This window comes from Nomia melanderi, chromosome 7 (assembly GCF_051020985.1).
Source record: "Nomia melanderi isolate GNS246 chromosome 7, iyNomMela1, whole genome shotgun sequence".
Taxonomy (NCBI): domain Eukaryota; kingdom Metazoa; phylum Arthropoda; class Insecta; order Hymenoptera; family Halictidae; genus Nomia; species Nomia melanderi.
The window spans coordinates 16,764,463-16,780,535 of NC_135005.1; the positions used below are offsets into that span (position 1 = coordinate 16,764,463).

Sequence of the window (16,073 nt, forward strand, 5' to 3'; positions counted from 1 at the left end):
TATCGTGGAACCGTCCGCCGAGACACGCGGCACCGAGCGAACCGGTCGGAGTGCAGCCGCGGAGGATGCACGGCGAAGTCGTAAATTGAGACGCGAGCAGGGCTCGGGCGCACGTAGGCGGATGAGATACGTCGCGGAACGGAGGGTACCGGCAGACACCGGGTATCTTTCACTTCTGTCTGTCTCCGTGAATCAATTATATACTTTATAATGTCGCTAAGCGTTCGTTAATCGCGGCTATTACAGCCTCGTGCAAACCGCGGACGCCGGTGACCCCGGTGAACCGACGCGAGAGCTTCATTCACGAGAATTTTGAATATTCCAGCGGGCACAGTTTTATTTATGCATTCATACGGAAGATAGATGATGCTGGACGCAATGATTAACGACTGGATGTCATAGTTCTTTCGTTTACGTTGTTACCCAGTCAGTCGGCGCGTTAACGGTTACCGGTGATCGATTAACGGGAACCCACCCCATTTTTCCGTTCGATTGACAGTCCATCGGCCTAACTTCCTGTACGACGTTGGAGCGTATCCGCGTAAGCGCGGAAGGGATCATCGGGCAACTGGTCTCCGAAATGAACTAGTGGTTGGCCTGAAGTGGCGTCGCGCTAATTAGCCGGGACAAGGATCGTTAACCGGAAGAGCGGCCGAGAAAATCTTACGAGTGAAAACAAACACGGAAATCGCGGTCGCCGCCGTGAGAACGATCGCGGGACGGTCGAACGATTTTCTAATATTAGCTCGGTCGTCGGTTGAATACGAAGGAGTTCACTCGACGCTCCTCTCCGCTTCTGTTCCACATTGTCCCAAATCCGAAGGGGCCACTCTCGGATAGAATTGTGCTGCGCGATCGATCCCTGGCTCTCCGCCAGCGATCAAAGACGAAGGACGACGACCCTTCGGCTGCGTCTTCTTCTTCGCCTCGTTCGTCACAATGACGAGGAGCTAAACGCTCCTACTAAACCACTCGAGAGAGCGATCAGTCTCTTCTCTCCCGCGTGTGTTCCGTGAAGTAGGGAGACGAGAAGAGCGGAAGGAGGAAGAGGAACGTCAACGACCGTATCACGCGGAAAGGTTCCATTATTCGAGTTAAGCCGGCCAGGTCGCGGTTGCTGCTCGAACGAGGGCAGCCACTTACGAGAACTTTTCGTTAGGCGTGCGGCAGATGGAGAACCAAGATAGAAACCCTTTAGAATTGTTTTATTGTTTGTTCGAACGAGTTCCATAAAGGATGTCTGTATCGCTGTTTCTTCCTACGTGATTCCATGATCGATCACGGAGGCAACTTTAGGGACGAAGGGCAGAAACTTAGATCTCAGACGTGTCTTGATCAATCGATCGAAGATGACTCGCGCTAGGGTGCCAACGACGCTCGACGCCGTTCGATCTACGAGCGATCGGCGATCTCGATCGATCCGGACGAAAGGGATCCCTCGATCAGCTACCGGAATGCGAATGGGTTCGGTGCGAAAGGACGGAATAAAAGGGTAAAATGTCATCGTGACTCGGTTCTACCTATGAAAGAGCAAACGCATCCTATTAGCGGTTCAGAGATCGCATTGTTTGCCGGTGTGCCCTTAAACGAGCGAAATCTCATCCATCGTAACGACGTTGGCCTTTGAATCGCGTGCCAAACGGATGGCGATAAATCCCAACCGTCTTCTTCGCTCGCCGAGGAAAATAATCGCAAGCGAATACGTGCAGGCACATATGCGGAGACGAGACTGCGCGCGCGCGCGCGACCGAGACCACGTTTCGAGTAATTCATCGAATACGTCCAGCATACGACAATCAAGGAGATACGCAACGATAACGACTCCATGGGATTTTCTGCTTTACACCGAATCGAGATGCGTCCGTGGCAGCGCGCGCCATTGCCAGCTCGATGTGTGGCAATCTCTGAGTCTTCGAAGCCATTAGCTTAGTTGCTTGTTCGCCATTAGCGAATCTTCGGATTTCTTAACGACCACATTCTCCCTTGAGGTTCTCGACCCTAGAAACATGCTTGAGAATCGATTTTTATTTACGTACGATCCTCGAACCATCCCCTATAAATCAAAGACATCGAGGACAAAAGGTTCGTCTAATTTCTATAAAATCCGCTCCTCTAATTCCAGTGTCCTCTGAATTAACGAATCGTCTTCGCCGGAAATTTCCACCCTCGGAACCATGTAAATTAGCGACGCTCGCCGTGCTCGATATTGGAAATCGTTTGTCGCCGGTTGAAGACGCCGTTGAATGCCCGCCGATGGAGGAGCACAAAGAAGCGCACACGCCGAGAGGAAAAAAATGGGAGCTAGAGGAACGGTTACAGGGAGGGAATGCATACGACGTCTTTCTGATCCCTCGCGGGAATCGGTCGCGAACCAGAGGGGGAAAAAACCGTCGTTCTTCTGGCTGGCGGACAGTATCGGGTATATAAAAGCTCGGCGGACGATCGGGCGCAGATGTTGTTAGCAGCTTCTGAAATCCATCGATTGCGTCGCGGGCCGAGCAGTCGTCGCGTGTGCCTCGAGGGATGCCATTTCGTGTGCCGTCAGTGTGACCGATCATCTGGCGACGATGACCTCTCGCAGAGTTGTGCCTCGATCACTGGTACGTTCTCACGGATCACAGCTGGACCGGTATTTTCGTGGAACGCAACGGCGACCGGGAAATTCCTTTTCGGCCAACGTGCACGTTCTAACATTAACGTATCGAATCAGTGGTATCGGACCGAGTGATCGACGAGCTGTTCGCGCGAGGTGGCTTAGACGGGTTTGGATTACGCGATCGAACGGAGGTTTTCGAACGGTACCGTGTACTCTCGTCGAGCTTCCGATCCGTCGGACGAGTCGTCTCGGACGTCGAAGTCCGTTTTTCGGTGATTTCGCGCGCCAAACGGGAAACGGGCGACGACGTTCGCGCGAGTTGGCTTAGACAGGTTTGGATTACGCGATCGAACGGAGGTTTTCGAACGGTACCGTGTACTCTCGTCGAGCTTCCGATCCGGCGCGGACCGTTTCCGAGATCCGTCGGACGAGTCGTCTCGAACGTCGAAGTCCGTTTTTCGGTGATTTCGCGCGCCAAACGGGAAACGGGCGACGACGTTCGCGCGGCATCGTTCGCGCGACAGAGGTTCCTACGAAGAGATGCCTCGAAAGAATCTATAAAGTAGAAAGTATCCTTTCGATTCAGCCATCGCGTTACATGTTCACGCGGAAAGTTCGCCGACACGGCGATTCTAGTATGCGTACGCATCGGTCGAGGGGTCACGGAAGAGGACACCGTGTCCGAACAGTTTCTTCGGTCCCTGCGAATTGTTACGTCTTCGCGGCTCTGCTGTGCACAGCCTGGCAAACCTGCGGAACACGAGTCTGCGAGACGTGCTCTTTCGTCGATGCTTATCGGTCAACCCTTTGCACTCGGAAGCTTCTCGTCGGATACGTTCGACGCTTTCCAATTAGACGTAGACGACATTATTAACCTCTTAGGCACGACGCGCCACTATAGCGGCTTTCGCGGATGTCGTCTTTCCGAACGACGCGCCACTATAGTGGCTCCGTCGCTACCGATATATCATTCACTTCCGCTACTAAGCTCGTATGACACTTCGCTATCGACAATTCGGAAGAAATGCCAGAAAATTTTCTGTTCCGAGTGGAAATTTCATTTGAAGATAATACATTGATTTGACTGTTGTCGAATTAGTCTAGAAATTGTACGGCAAGGGTTTAACTTTTTAGGCACGACGCGCCACTATAGTAACTAATTTAACGATAATTCATAGATAAATTAAGCGACAGAGGTGGATTATTTCAATATTTCACGTAACAATGCGAAGTTTAACTTGAAATATTAAATATTCTACTTTATAGTTTCGTTGTATCGAATCGAATAGTGAGAGTCACCTCTCGATGGCAAAGGGTTAACGCGCGATATCGTCGTCGGATCCAAAAGTATTGCGAAACGCGTATTTTATATTCATGAACCTGTTGTGCATTCGCCACGTCCCGCTTAGGAACAAACACTTTCGAACGGCCATTGTAGATCAAAGTTTCGCTTGCAGATTCTCTAGAGCTGAATCACTTGACTCGTCTCGCCCAGTGTACTCGTTTAAGATCTCTAATAAAACTCGTTACTGGTAATGCTTCGACTGAATAAATATTAGCAGTAATTCGAACGAAACATAGTCTTCGAGGGAAACCCATAGTCTTCAACCTTCGCGAAGGAAATTCAACGCTTCTAGGATAGAATAGGTGACACTGCCAGATGTCAAGGTACAGTCCGACCGATTCTCGACGCAGCGAACGGAGAACAAAAGTAGAATAGTTCGAGAACAGTTTCGTTAACGCTAGCTTTACGGGCATTTATTCTACAGTTTATTCTATTGTTCCTAAGTTGATATTCGTTCATAGATTTTGGAAATTCTAGATGTAGAAATAGACGATCAGGATTCATATTCGTGTATTGGATCAACGAAAACCGATCGAAACATTTACCAAATAACGTGTAGGACTACTAAAATAAAAACTAAGTCCGTAGTCAGGTTAAATATATTTATTACGCGATGTGGCTCTAACGAGGAACGGCGACTAACTAACTTTTCCTCGACGCTTTTCTAAGAAACCTCTTCGGACGAGGGCGTACGCGACCCAGGTCCTGGTGGTCCCCTTGGTCATTAATCAGTCAATGGGCCTGGTCTATCTCTCAGGCCCCCAAGTACTGACACGCAAAAGGGCGAATCGTCTACAAATGTTTATAAAATTCAATCTGCGTGAAATTGACGAGCCTGGATTCTCCCGCAGATCCTGTGGCTGCTGGTTGTAGCGTGCTGCACCGGCGCCGACAAGCTGTCTCCGAATCAGAAGGCGCCCCTGTTCGCGCGCGGTTCCGGCGGGTTGATTCTGAACACACCGCTGGAGGACAATAAGGCGAGGAATCGGCCGATACCGAGCGCTCCCAAGGAGGATGGGGTCGATAGAGAAGAAACGGAGATGCTGAAGGAAGTGGACGGCCAGCTGGTGCGAACCGTCAAGGGGAGTTTCGCGTACAAAAGTCCGGAGGGTCTTCCCATCTCCGTCAAGTGAGTCCCATTATTTTGCCGGTGATCTCCGCTGTACGAACGTTATCGCGATCCGATCGTTCTGTCGAAGGTACGAGGCCGACGAGAACGGAAACAGAGCGAGCTTCAAGTTTGGCACCGGCGGAGGAGGAGGAGGTGGTTCGGGTCGTGGAGGAGGCTCGAGGGGAGGAGACAACGGTCGTGGAAAGCCAAACGAGCAAGGACCGAAAGGATCGAACGGGTCAAAGGGCAACTCGTACCTACCGCCGAATAAGGACGTCGACAGAAGCTACCTTCCGCCGAAATAGAACCTCTTCTCCCAAGATACTCGTCAGTCTGAACCTCCGAGACAATTCGATTCGCTGAGATGATTGCGCAATGATTTCCCTTAGTTCCGTTGGCTGGCCAAAGTTCTTTAAAAGATGTCGGATAACAGTTGATAGCACGGAATCGTTCGTTCGTGCAGGGAACGGCTTAGTTGATTAATACGAGACGCAACGACTCGACGTGCGTTGTACGAAGTAGAATATATTTTTTCACAGATACCCGTGTTGATTTAACAACCCAAGTAAACCGAATGTTATCTCTGTCGCGCTTAGGTTTTATCGTTTTGTGGATTCCACGGCTTCCGAGTGACAGTCGCGGGAGCATAAAGAATACCAAGGGATCCGCGGAGAGATGAAGCTTTGAGACTCTGCATTATAAAAAACGTTTATTATCACGAAATCGGACATTTTTATAACACAACTGTTTCTCAGAAGAATTAACCAACACTGCGTGTTCATTAGTATTCAGCTCTCGGAACCACGGTAAGTGGAGTAACCGAATGGACTTAACAACACTGGTATGTGATAATGTGCAGCAGGATCCTTAACGTCGAAAACAATTTCAATGAACGGATACATCGTTTCTATTCTTCTCAATGTAAAGTATTTGTCCACGTCGAAATGAATCTTGTAACGTCCAGCTGTGAAATTAGCTTTCATATTGTCCACTAAGTCTAGGCAACGACCGTTTGGGAAAGTGTTACTGGAAAAGAGAACAAAAAAAAAATTGTGTTCAATAATACCATAATTTCCTGTTGAAACGTATTAACGTCATACCTTTCATTTAAAAACGTCCATCGGCCATCCATGAGTTTGTACAAACTGACTTGCAATCCTCCAACAGGCAGTCCTTTACTTGTATCCACAACATGCGTAGAAATTCGAGGCTTCTTCGATACCGATGATTTAACAGTCTTCACAAGAACATGCTGAAATAAATGTGTCGTAGAAACGCTGTTTCAATTAAAAATTTATATATATATATATATGTATGTATATGTAACTTACAAGAGGAGTGAAACAGACAAAAAGTAGTCAAAGAAAGCAATAGATTAAAATACTTTATTTTGCAAGCTACTACTTTGATGTCCGTCGAGTTGAATGTTCATCAGTCGATTAACGTACCTTCTTCGGACTTTGATAACTGGTACCCGCCACAGCCATTTGGTCCTTGTTCACTGAAACGCCTTTGGGCGCGTCTTCCGTTTGATTAGCTGCAATTGCAGTTTTCCTATCAGCTAATACCAACGTAGGAATTTTATTCTTGAATTTACTCAGAACATACTGAGTACCAGGTTGGAATGTACCACCTGTTAAAGTTAAAGTTTTGCCACCCGACGTTAGAGTAATCGTTTTACTTTGCGCAGGTGCAATGGGAATGGTATTCACGGGTTGAAGAACTCCTATCGTGTTAGGAGGAGAAGTAACCGAAGAATTTATTTGATAAGCCGTACCTAAGATAGGTAACGGACACGCCACCATTATTTCCGAATCTCCTTGCTGCTTTCCGTCTTGCTGAAACGTTATTAGTAAATCGAATTATGAAGCATTTTATTTTACGCACTGCAGCATGCAACGTGTACAACATTTACCAATAACTTTGAAGACTTCCTGTCCGTTTTACTTTCGCCCCGCCGAATTGTTTTCCCATTCTCGCGTGAATCCTTCGGAGATTCTTTGTTAGAATCTTCTCCATCCGGAAGAATTGTGACAACTTGAATATCAGAATTGGCTTGATCTTCCGATTCCACCACCATTTCCATCTGCACATCTCCTTGATTCTCCGGCTCTTCTAAATATTCACTTTGCATGTGATCCATTGCTTCTGCTAAAGGATCTTCGGAATTGTCCTGATACACATCAACTATTGTCATTAGAGATTCTTAAATAAAATCGAAAATAGTATAAGAAAGTTGGAATAATTAGAAAAACTAACTGCTCTCTCTATCTTAATTTTTTTTATAGAACTCTTAACATCATCATCGTCCATAGGCATTTGTAAATTTGATACATCTTCTTCTTCTTCCTCTTCTTCTTCTTCAACTTCATCACCATCGTCGTTTGGGTCTTTGATTTGCGATTCGTCCAGCTCATCGTCTGTTTCTAATCTTTCAACAACATACTCCACTTCTTCGTCATTTTCTTCTACTTCAACTTGGACACTTTCGGGTGCCTGGTAAAAAAAAAGGATACATTAACTCATTTTAACAAAATATGAATTAACATACTGCTACATAAATATAATTTGCTACTTAGACTTTACTAATTACATAGAAGAACTAAAAATAAGTAATACAAACATCAATTTCACCAATTTCCACTTCAACTTCCTCCTCTCCATTTAACTTTTGGGTGAGAGCCTTCTTCTTTTCTTCTGCTTCGTGTAATAAAGCTGCTCGCTGATGTTTCATAGTACATGTGTGTTTCAATAATGAAAGTCTGTGCGCATGTAAATTTTTCTTGCAATACATGCAATAAGCACGTGTTGCTTGGAGGGGCACATACGTTAACCATCCTATAAAATATGTTTAATCGTGTACATATAGAATACATACATACCACGGTATATTAGAAATTTAAATAGATACAAAAAATACATCATACAAGTAAATGCTCACTGAAGACATTAAGAATTCATATACTATGTGAAAGAATAATAAAAATGATAATACTAGTATCCTATTTTAAATGCAAAACATAGAAATATAAAGAATAATAAAGTTATTTCTATTTATAGGTTGCGTAAATATAATTTACATTCTCACTTCACTATGAGGTTTTCTTCATTTCTATTTACGTTTCACTTCGATATAGTTGTATGCATGAGTAGCACTGTACATCTCACGTTAACGTGAAACGAATTCAAGGAAAATATTAAACATTAAACGTACCGCGGTTCACATAGTTTAATGCACCTATACCACGTAATTCGATGATTTGCAATTTCGCGCGCTCTATTCCGTTCTCTATCGAATAGTCGCGACCTAATATTCCAAATACGGCATTCCACTAAATATGTTCCTACCGTATGGTGATATCCACTCCACAGACTGTCGAATTACCCAGCAGCACCTTTACTGGTAACTTATTAACGCTAGTAATATGGTTAGATATGTAACACAACAGAGTGTTCAGTGATGTCACGTCATGTGCTGAACGCGGTATTAAGCTCTCGCAATTGTTCAACTAAGAAACTGACATATGTTCTACCAGTTTAATACCAGTTAGAGGTAACAATGCGTAATAATATGTGACAGCGTAAAAACACGACAAAACACAAATGGAATTTATTGGTTAATCAGTCACATTCGAACCCGTGTGTAAGATACCCGTCGACAGTCGAACCAGACATTTGATAAAAGGTATATAGGTTCGTACGCGTGAAACGTGCTCTCTACAAATAATGGACTTGTTCTACGGATTAAAGCGTCATTGCTTGAGGCCGTGACGATTAGAAGTTCGAAGTATACAATTAGAGAGAGTATAGGTATATACGTGTATCTAGAGTGGCACAATACACGAACAACGCCAATGTTAAACATTGTCGGTAATGTGTTACTTCCACAGACAGATATATGTATATGGTAACGGGCTAATACCTTTGAAATCGGGCATTTGTTCCCATTCTTTTCGATATCTCTGCGTATAAACACGCGTTTTAGCATGGCTGATTTTCCCTGTAGGGGTAAGTCGCTGACCCGTCGGTGTTAGAAGATTCGCGTGTATTACGGTTTCCGGGGACGTAATCATAGGCGAATGCTTCTTCTTCTCCATCGTTCTCGAACGCGAGACCGATTCGAAATCGCCCGGATCTCAAAATACCCAAAATCGTAACACGAAATCACTAAATAGTTTTTTCCACGATAAAAGGGGGAGGGGGCACACGACAAGCTCCGAGATCCTCGCCTAGCCTAGTACCGAAGTTAACTCCCTAGCAATGGCGGACAACTGCAACGCTGCAACAATACGCGCTCCCCTCTAGCCCCCTCCGCTATCAAGGACCGAGTACCTCAAATTACACTGACGTATAAATCCTACTTGGGACCCGCAAGTTTCAGATTTGATCTTCTCTCTGTTCCATATATATCTGACGAATGATCCGTTAATGTTAGCTCTAAAGCATCTTTATTTCATCCGATCCATACTGAAATAAATTTTTACGCGTGTATGGATAAAAATGTAACTTTGATCTTTTTATAGAGTGAGATTTTGAAATTGTAACAGCACGATTATCTAACGTATAGAAACTAGTAAGAATAGATTTTTTTGAATGATTTCGATTTTTATTATATTAATCTTAATATCTGATGGTTACGCAACTGTATAATTTACAGTTTATTGATAATACAGCATGCGATATATGTAACTGTGTTCTCCCTCTGTAGCTTATACGTACGGTACTGGATTTTGATAGGATGTACGTAATAATTGGTTGAATCGATATGCGCGCGCATTCTAACGGAAATTTCATATTACGCGGGAAAAGTGACAAATAGTCGTGTACAAAGAGACATATGAAAATTACCACTTCAGGCACGAAGTAGAAAATATTTGTCGAATATTTGTTACACGAATGAATCATTTTAAAATGAAATTGCGAGAGGAACACGCGAGATTTTTCGTAACATATACTTTGAAAAATTCTGGTACGCCATCTAGAAGACCCCGAATTAATGAATCAATAGTAGCGCACCCTTTACGAGAGAATCAGGAATTAAGGATGTCCAAATTAGGGGAAATCTTTCAAACAATTTAAACATTAAAAATGTAACAGGTACGTGAAAATATATGATGACAGTTCCAAACATTTTCTAATTTTATAATCTTCCTTTTTTTTTGTCTTGTAAGGCATTAAAAACTCGCTAAATTTATCATAATTAGAAATATTATATTCTTATTCTTTATTTCTGTTTGTCATGCTAAAGAATAATAATACAGTGAGTAGCTCCTGGATTTATAACTATGTTTTTGAGAAGATATGTTATTACTTGCTTACTTTACATCTACTTTAAGTGTAATAAATAAATTGTCTCTAGATTGAAACGAAGAAAAAATATTTTCTTATACTTTTCTGTGTGGATTCGTTTGAATCCTAACACGTATAAACTCGTAATGTTACTAGCAGACAATATTTAGTATTATTAAAATAATAATATTTTAAGAAGTTATAATAGTGAAATTGTTTTGTAAGATTATATGAATAATCGTGTATTTCCTTCGAACATTGCAATAAAACAAAAGCATATACGACCTACTCAGGAATGTAACGTGACGCTAGACTAAACGCTGCGAAAGAAGCTGACTTAGGAAACTTGTAATTGTAACCGTTTTCGTTTTCGTTCTCTAATTTATTTATGTAATAATTAACTCATTGGACAAGGTCAAAAATATACCTGTTTTTAGGTATGTTTGAGGGTTTGTTATAAAGAGATACGATCTTGCCCAATATAAAATGAACCAATGAGACACCTGTCACGTGACCGTCCGCACCGCCATTGTTGCTAGTTGCTTTAATCTTAAATGGTATGAATATAGTTATTCTGTCACAGCTGCACACGCGCAGAAAGTACGCGGCGATGAAGAAAATAACGAATTTTAACAATCAATAAAACAATAAAATGAAAAATTTATGTTGACCGTGGAAGAGAAACATACATAAAAATGAAATAATTGAAATAATTGATAGAATATATTACGTTAATATATTCGTGGTATTGTCAAAAAGTGATATTTACAACGTTAACAAGATATCGGATATGCCGCTGTTATTCAAATATCACAACAACTGTCAATTATTCGTCACTGTGACAGTGCACAGTGTTTGAAGAATGTAAATATAATATTATAATTTACATTAAATGTGATCTGTAATGTCTTGTCAATAAGAATACGTTGAACGGATTTCTTCATAATATAAACAATGAAACAAGCAAAGTACAGGGTAGAAGCTTTTATTATACCTGTATGTGTTGATCACAATACAAATTCTACTGTAAGCCAAACTCACTATGAAAAAATCGAGTTAAACGAAGTTAATAATATGATTGTAAATACTGAAAGAAAAGAAGAAAACTTTATTGAAAATTGTACAAACGATTTGTTTACTATAGAAGAAGAAAGCATCCAGAATTTAAAGAATTCCATAACTCTTAAAAATATCACAGAGGCAAGTTTAATTGATATTACTAAAGAGAATAAAAATGTTTCCTCCAATTTTTATACTTCTCTTCAATATTGTAAAACAAAATATGAGGCATCATATAATCCAAATTTTTGTTCCAATATATTTGGTAAACTTAATAAATTGACACCGATTAATGAAGAAAATGAACTTGCAGAAAAAAACCTTACAGATCTATGTTATCATGGATGTAAAAATGGATGCTCTGCGACAGTGCCAACCCCTCAAGAAGTCAGTGAAGAAGTATTTAGAGAAAATTGGTTACAAAAACTAGAAAACATAAAGCAAAAGGAAGTTGAATTGAATAATAGAGAAATCATTTTACAAAATCGCGAGAAAGCACTGTCTGAGAAAGAAAAAGAAATAAAAATTTTGGAATGTCAATTAAATGATAAATTGCAACAAATAAATTTGGATCTAAAAAAAAGTAAACATATGCGAGATTTGTTAAAAATATCTAATATGAACAAAAATAATCTAGAACCACTTATGAATGCTAATTTTGAAGTATTACAACAGGAAATTCAAAAGAAGGAATTTGAAATAGACAATAAGTTAAATCCATGTTCAGAAACCCTTCAAACACAAGATATTAACCAAAGTCAACAAGATCATTTGAATAAACAGTTATGTAACAACATAGGTAACATATATAAAGATTTGCAAGGAAAAAGAAGTAATGGGAATTCGTCTTCCTCTTCTGATCATAGTGGATCTGACGAAAGAAAATTAAAGCAACATTCCAATTTTAAAAGTACCACAACATTAAAATCTTCTTTTGGTTCTAAAACAGTTTCCAATAATTTTAGTAAAATGAAGAAACATCCTAAATTACATTACGAGGATTTAGATACTACATTGTCTGCAGATATAGGAGACTCATCTTTCGTTCAAACTTCTCAGAAATTTAATCCAGAATTATATAGAAAACCACATGCATTTACAAGATCAGCTAGTGAACGTCATGGAAGAAATGCAGGTAAAGGGAACAGCATAAATCTTCAAGTTAAAAACACAGGCAATATTTGGGAAGAATTTGAAGCACCTACTAAGGTGGAACAAGATAAGGTATTACAAAGAGTAACTAAAAATATATCTGTTTCACAAGATAAAAGTACAAAATATCAGAACTATGGCCTTATAGATTATAATGTAAATACAACGAATAAAGAATATAAAATCGAAAATGAGAAAAAGTATTCTTACCTAAATTTAGAAACAGGAAATAAACCATGTTCGCATCAAAGACTAATAAGAAACACAAAGGAAAGACCAATATCTTGGAATGAAGAAACAAATGAATGGTTGCAGAAGAAACGTAAAGCTTACACAATGACAACAAAAAAAGTTTTAATAAAAGACATTGAAGATAAGGAAAACTACAAATGTGGTGTAAAAAATGACAGAACTGAAAAAGCGATGAAGAAAAATGTTATTAAACATAAAATACTTACTATATTCCGTTGATGTAATATGAAAACTAGATTATAAAATCTAAGGCACTGTAATTAGTATACAATAGTTATTTGTTACATAAAAAATATGTTCATATGGAAATACTTTGTAGTGTTTTTGTAGAAATAAAATTGTAATTGCAATTGCTATTAAAAAGAGTTCTAGCTCTGGTTCTAAAAAACACATCTTGCCAATTGACATGAAATTTTAAGGAAATGGAAAGAGAGGGTGAATCTTAAATATAAAATTTTAGCTTCCCGTATTTATTAATTTCTGAGATATTGATGAAAAATTGTTGCACCATACATTCAATTCTGTAACAATATCATAAAGATCTAATACATACAGTTCTAAGACTAATTTTCACTTAATTATCTCCATGATGGTGGCTCTCCTGGTGCTAATTCTCTTCCAAAGAGAGCAGATTTATCTCGAAAACGACTAAGTTTTTTCGCATCTTCCCTCCTAAGTAGGTAAAATCCAACATATAGAGCTGACATATATAACACACAAATCACAGGTGTACTTGCTGCTCTACATATCTTCGTAACGAGTGTCATTTTAATTATTCAATTGTAATTCTGTTTGTCTAGCTAGTTCCTTTTTCCACTTTCGAGTATGACTCCAATCTGCATAAATAGAACCCAGCGTAAAAGTTGGAAAAAGTGCCACCAACCAATATCGGTTAATAAAATATAAAGCACCCTTTTGGCCCATCAAACTAAAACAGAAAATTTAGTACTGTAAGTTTCGTTTCAATATTTGTAACATTTTATGAATCTGACCTTTATATAATAAGTACACTTTGATTAAATCTAAAGGATAAGAAATATTCGAACCAATTAATGAATAAAGATATTAAACGTTTCATTTATATTAATTATCCAAAAACAAATCGAATCTTTCTTCTGAAAGAATTATTCACCGTAAAGGGGTTATGAATTGTACGTAAAATGAAAAATTACTTTGAGATTGCGTTTGTTCCCTAAATGGGGCAGAATGTAACACTACACATTAAGTAAATAATAATAAAGAGATTTACCTATTTATTAGTTAACACCAAATTGGTGTTAATATTGTAAACTAAATCTTGATATCCAAGCAAAATTATGACTCGATATTCTGCACCATGAAGTGACGTAATCGTATAGAGTGTAATACATTACATCTACCTAGTATAGATATGAATAAACCTTGATAACAATCTTTTAAAATTTCAATAAAATCGCAAAAAGACATGTACTGTTTCAGTGTTACGTTCAATATTATCGACAATTCGCGAATTTTTATTTATAAAGAAATAGAATGTTTTACCTTAAGACTTATAAATTCGTAGATACATTTGCGTGAACATGTATCCCAAGATGGAATAATATGACAAAAGTTCAGGTCGGTTTATGTCAGATAACTAGATGATTAAATCGTCTTAATGTTATGTATTCATACGCGGAGATCTTATAATTGTAGCTAAGATCACATTACTATAGATAAATACGTAGTAATAATAAGTACATTGACATTATTTGATTACGTCAAGGGTGTCACTTACTCTCCTCACACTAGTAACACGGATGCAACGTTTCCCCACTATCTCTATTCAAGGAGCTGCCGAGACTGTACATATATGAGCAGTTCTACGTTGTGTTTAAAAGACAGGCAACAATAGGTATGGAAAGGACTAACTTTTCGTAAGGGGAGTGTTACTAGAGTGCCCGTGGACATCGATTTAGCACCCTTGACTTATATAACTCGTAGAATTTTACACGCGAACCAATCACATTTCACGGATAGCAAGGGTTGACAGGGTAGTTAAACTTTGAATATAAATACAAGGCGCTAAATTCTTAAAATATACCAATGAAGAAATCGATACTTAATGTTTGAAATAGTCTCTTGACTATTCACCTTTTTATTAAAGTTGAAATGTCGGCCCTTTAAGACTATTCTTATTTTTTACGAATAACTTATTATATCTGGAGGTAGAAATTTAAGTAGTGAAAGTATTGTTTGAGAAACAGACATTGTAAACGATCAATAATTAATTCGTACTTGAATCCAATAAATACTAAAAATATTTAAGTATTCTTTCTTGCTATTGCTGAAATGTATTTTGAATTTAAATGGGTAATTTAGTTTCTAATAGATGATAAAGAAAACGACTCACGTTACTTCAAATTCATTTTTATTCGATAAACAGTATTATATATAGTGATCTAATCTATAATGCATAACATCCTGTTTACGTTTAAATGTTACATATAAACACAACAGTCATGTCATGAACTAGAAGTGCCTAAAATTATTTTCAAGAATATCACAAATTTAATTTTCAATCACTATTAAACACTTAGATTAATTTAAATAACAGTTAAGTAACTATTCTGAAATAAAGCATACAATCAAACATATACTTAATAAGTGTATGTGTTGAGAAATACATTAAAGAAAAAAAAGAAAAAAGCGAAAGAAAATTAAACATTGTGCTGATCTTAGATTTTTCAGGGTACAGAAACACCAAATAATACTTATATAACGTGAAAACTATTGAAGATTAAACTCGAATAAAAATATTGAAAGTGATAATAATAATATTTTTGTATTTTTAACACTGCCTATTTATTACTTATGTACAATACTTCGTGTATGATACTATAAACACATTGCTATAGCAAAAGTTCTTAAGGCAAATGAAATTCTTTGAACTGTTAGGGGACTTATTTCACGAATCTCACCTTTAAAAAACTATACACAGATTAACCAAAGCATACACCACATTAAGTAAGGAATCCCGCAATTTAATACTATATCCTTTTGGAAGATCATTTTGAAAGACCATTACTGTTATCTATTCTTATAAAATTTTCTTATTGGAATGCAAATAAAAGTAATTGAAACACTTCGATTACATTACGTGTGTACACATTGACTGAATATTATCATCAACATAATAAAAATACATCATTTTTTTTCCTTTCACGTTTGTATTGCATCGTTGCGCGAGCATACGTTTAATAAAACTGTAGGCACTCCACGTAACTTTTGCCTTATCGAACGAAGAAGCA

The 16,073-nt window shown here is 39.0% G+C and overlaps 4 protein-coding genes across 9 annotated transcripts in view; 2 read left to right on the forward strand and 2 right to left on the reverse strand.

The window, feature by feature from the left end:
• LOC116425162 (uncharacterized) lies at positions 1-5,797 on the forward strand. Of its 3 annotated transcripts, none has more exons than XR_012999017.1 (4): positions 1-2,600; positions 4,793-5,070; positions 5,141-5,563; positions 5,649-5,797. XR_012999017.1 is itself a non-coding variant. In XM_031972491.2 (3 exons), exons 1-3 carry the CDS (start codon positions 2,568-2,570, stop codon positions 5,355-5,357), a joined length of 528 nt encoding a protein of 175 aa, XP_031828351.1. In that variant the 5' UTR covers positions 1-2,567; the 3' UTR covers positions 5,358-5,594. The 3 variants fall into 3 exon arrangements, 1 of the variants encoding a protein (XP_031828351.1); XR_012999018.1 differs by having other exon boundaries at positions 5,141-5,556; XM_031972491.2 differs by lacking the exon at positions 5,649-5,797 and having other exon boundaries at positions 5,141-5,594.
• fmt (phosphatase 6 regulatory subunit 1-like protein fmt) overlaps positions 5,745-16,073 on the reverse strand; it is a 16,182-nt gene continuing 5,853 nt past the window's right edge. Inside the window, exons 21-28 of the mRNA XM_076369003.1 lie at positions 10,769-10,890; positions 8,975-9,189; positions 7,676-7,890; positions 7,312-7,548; positions 6,968-7,225; positions 6,501-6,890; positions 6,153-6,304; positions 5,745-6,078 (exon numbers count right to left, since the gene is read on the reverse strand). Of these exons, the coding sequence (XP_076225118.1) occupies positions 5,841-6,078; positions 6,153-6,304; positions 6,501-6,890; positions 6,968-7,225; positions 7,312-7,548; positions 7,676-7,890; positions 8,975-9,189; positions 10,769-10,890 (1,827 nt within the window). The 3' untranslated portion in view covers positions 5,745-5,840. The remainder of the gene's footprint in view (positions 6,079-6,152; positions 6,305-6,500; positions 6,891-6,967; positions 7,226-7,311; positions 7,549-7,675; positions 7,891-8,974; positions 9,190-10,768; positions 10,891-16,073) is intronic.
• LOC116425153 (uncharacterized) lies at positions 10,029-13,076 on the forward strand. The gene is made up of 2 exons (XM_031972458.2): positions 10,029-10,149; positions 10,779-13,076. Exon 2 carries the CDS (start codon positions 11,296-11,298, stop codon positions 13,021-13,023), a length of 1,728 nt encoding a protein of 575 aa, XP_031828318.1. The 5' UTR covers positions 10,029-10,149; positions 10,779-11,295; the 3' UTR covers positions 13,024-13,076.
• Positions 13,247-14,695, reverse strand: LOC116425166 (NADH dehydrogenase [ubiquinone] 1 beta subcomplex subunit 1). 4 transcript variants are annotated; one of them, XM_076369463.1, is made up of 4 exons: positions 14,326-14,695; positions 14,054-14,183; positions 13,716-13,732; positions 13,247-13,640 (listed from the first exon to the last, which is right to left on the reverse strand). In XM_076369463.1, the coding sequence occupies exon 4, from the start codon at positions 13,569-13,571 to the stop codon at positions 13,383-13,385; it is 189 nt and encodes a 62-aa protein (XP_076225578.1). In that variant the 5' UTR covers positions 13,572-13,640; positions 13,716-13,732; positions 14,054-14,183; positions 14,326-14,695; the 3' UTR covers positions 13,247-13,382. The 4 variants fall into 4 exon arrangements, with proteins under 4 accessions (XP_076225578.1, XP_076225581.1, XP_076225579.1 ...); XM_076369466.1 differs by lacking the exon at positions 14,054-14,183; XM_076369464.1 differs by lacking the exon at positions 13,716-13,732 and having other exon boundaries at positions 14,326-14,694.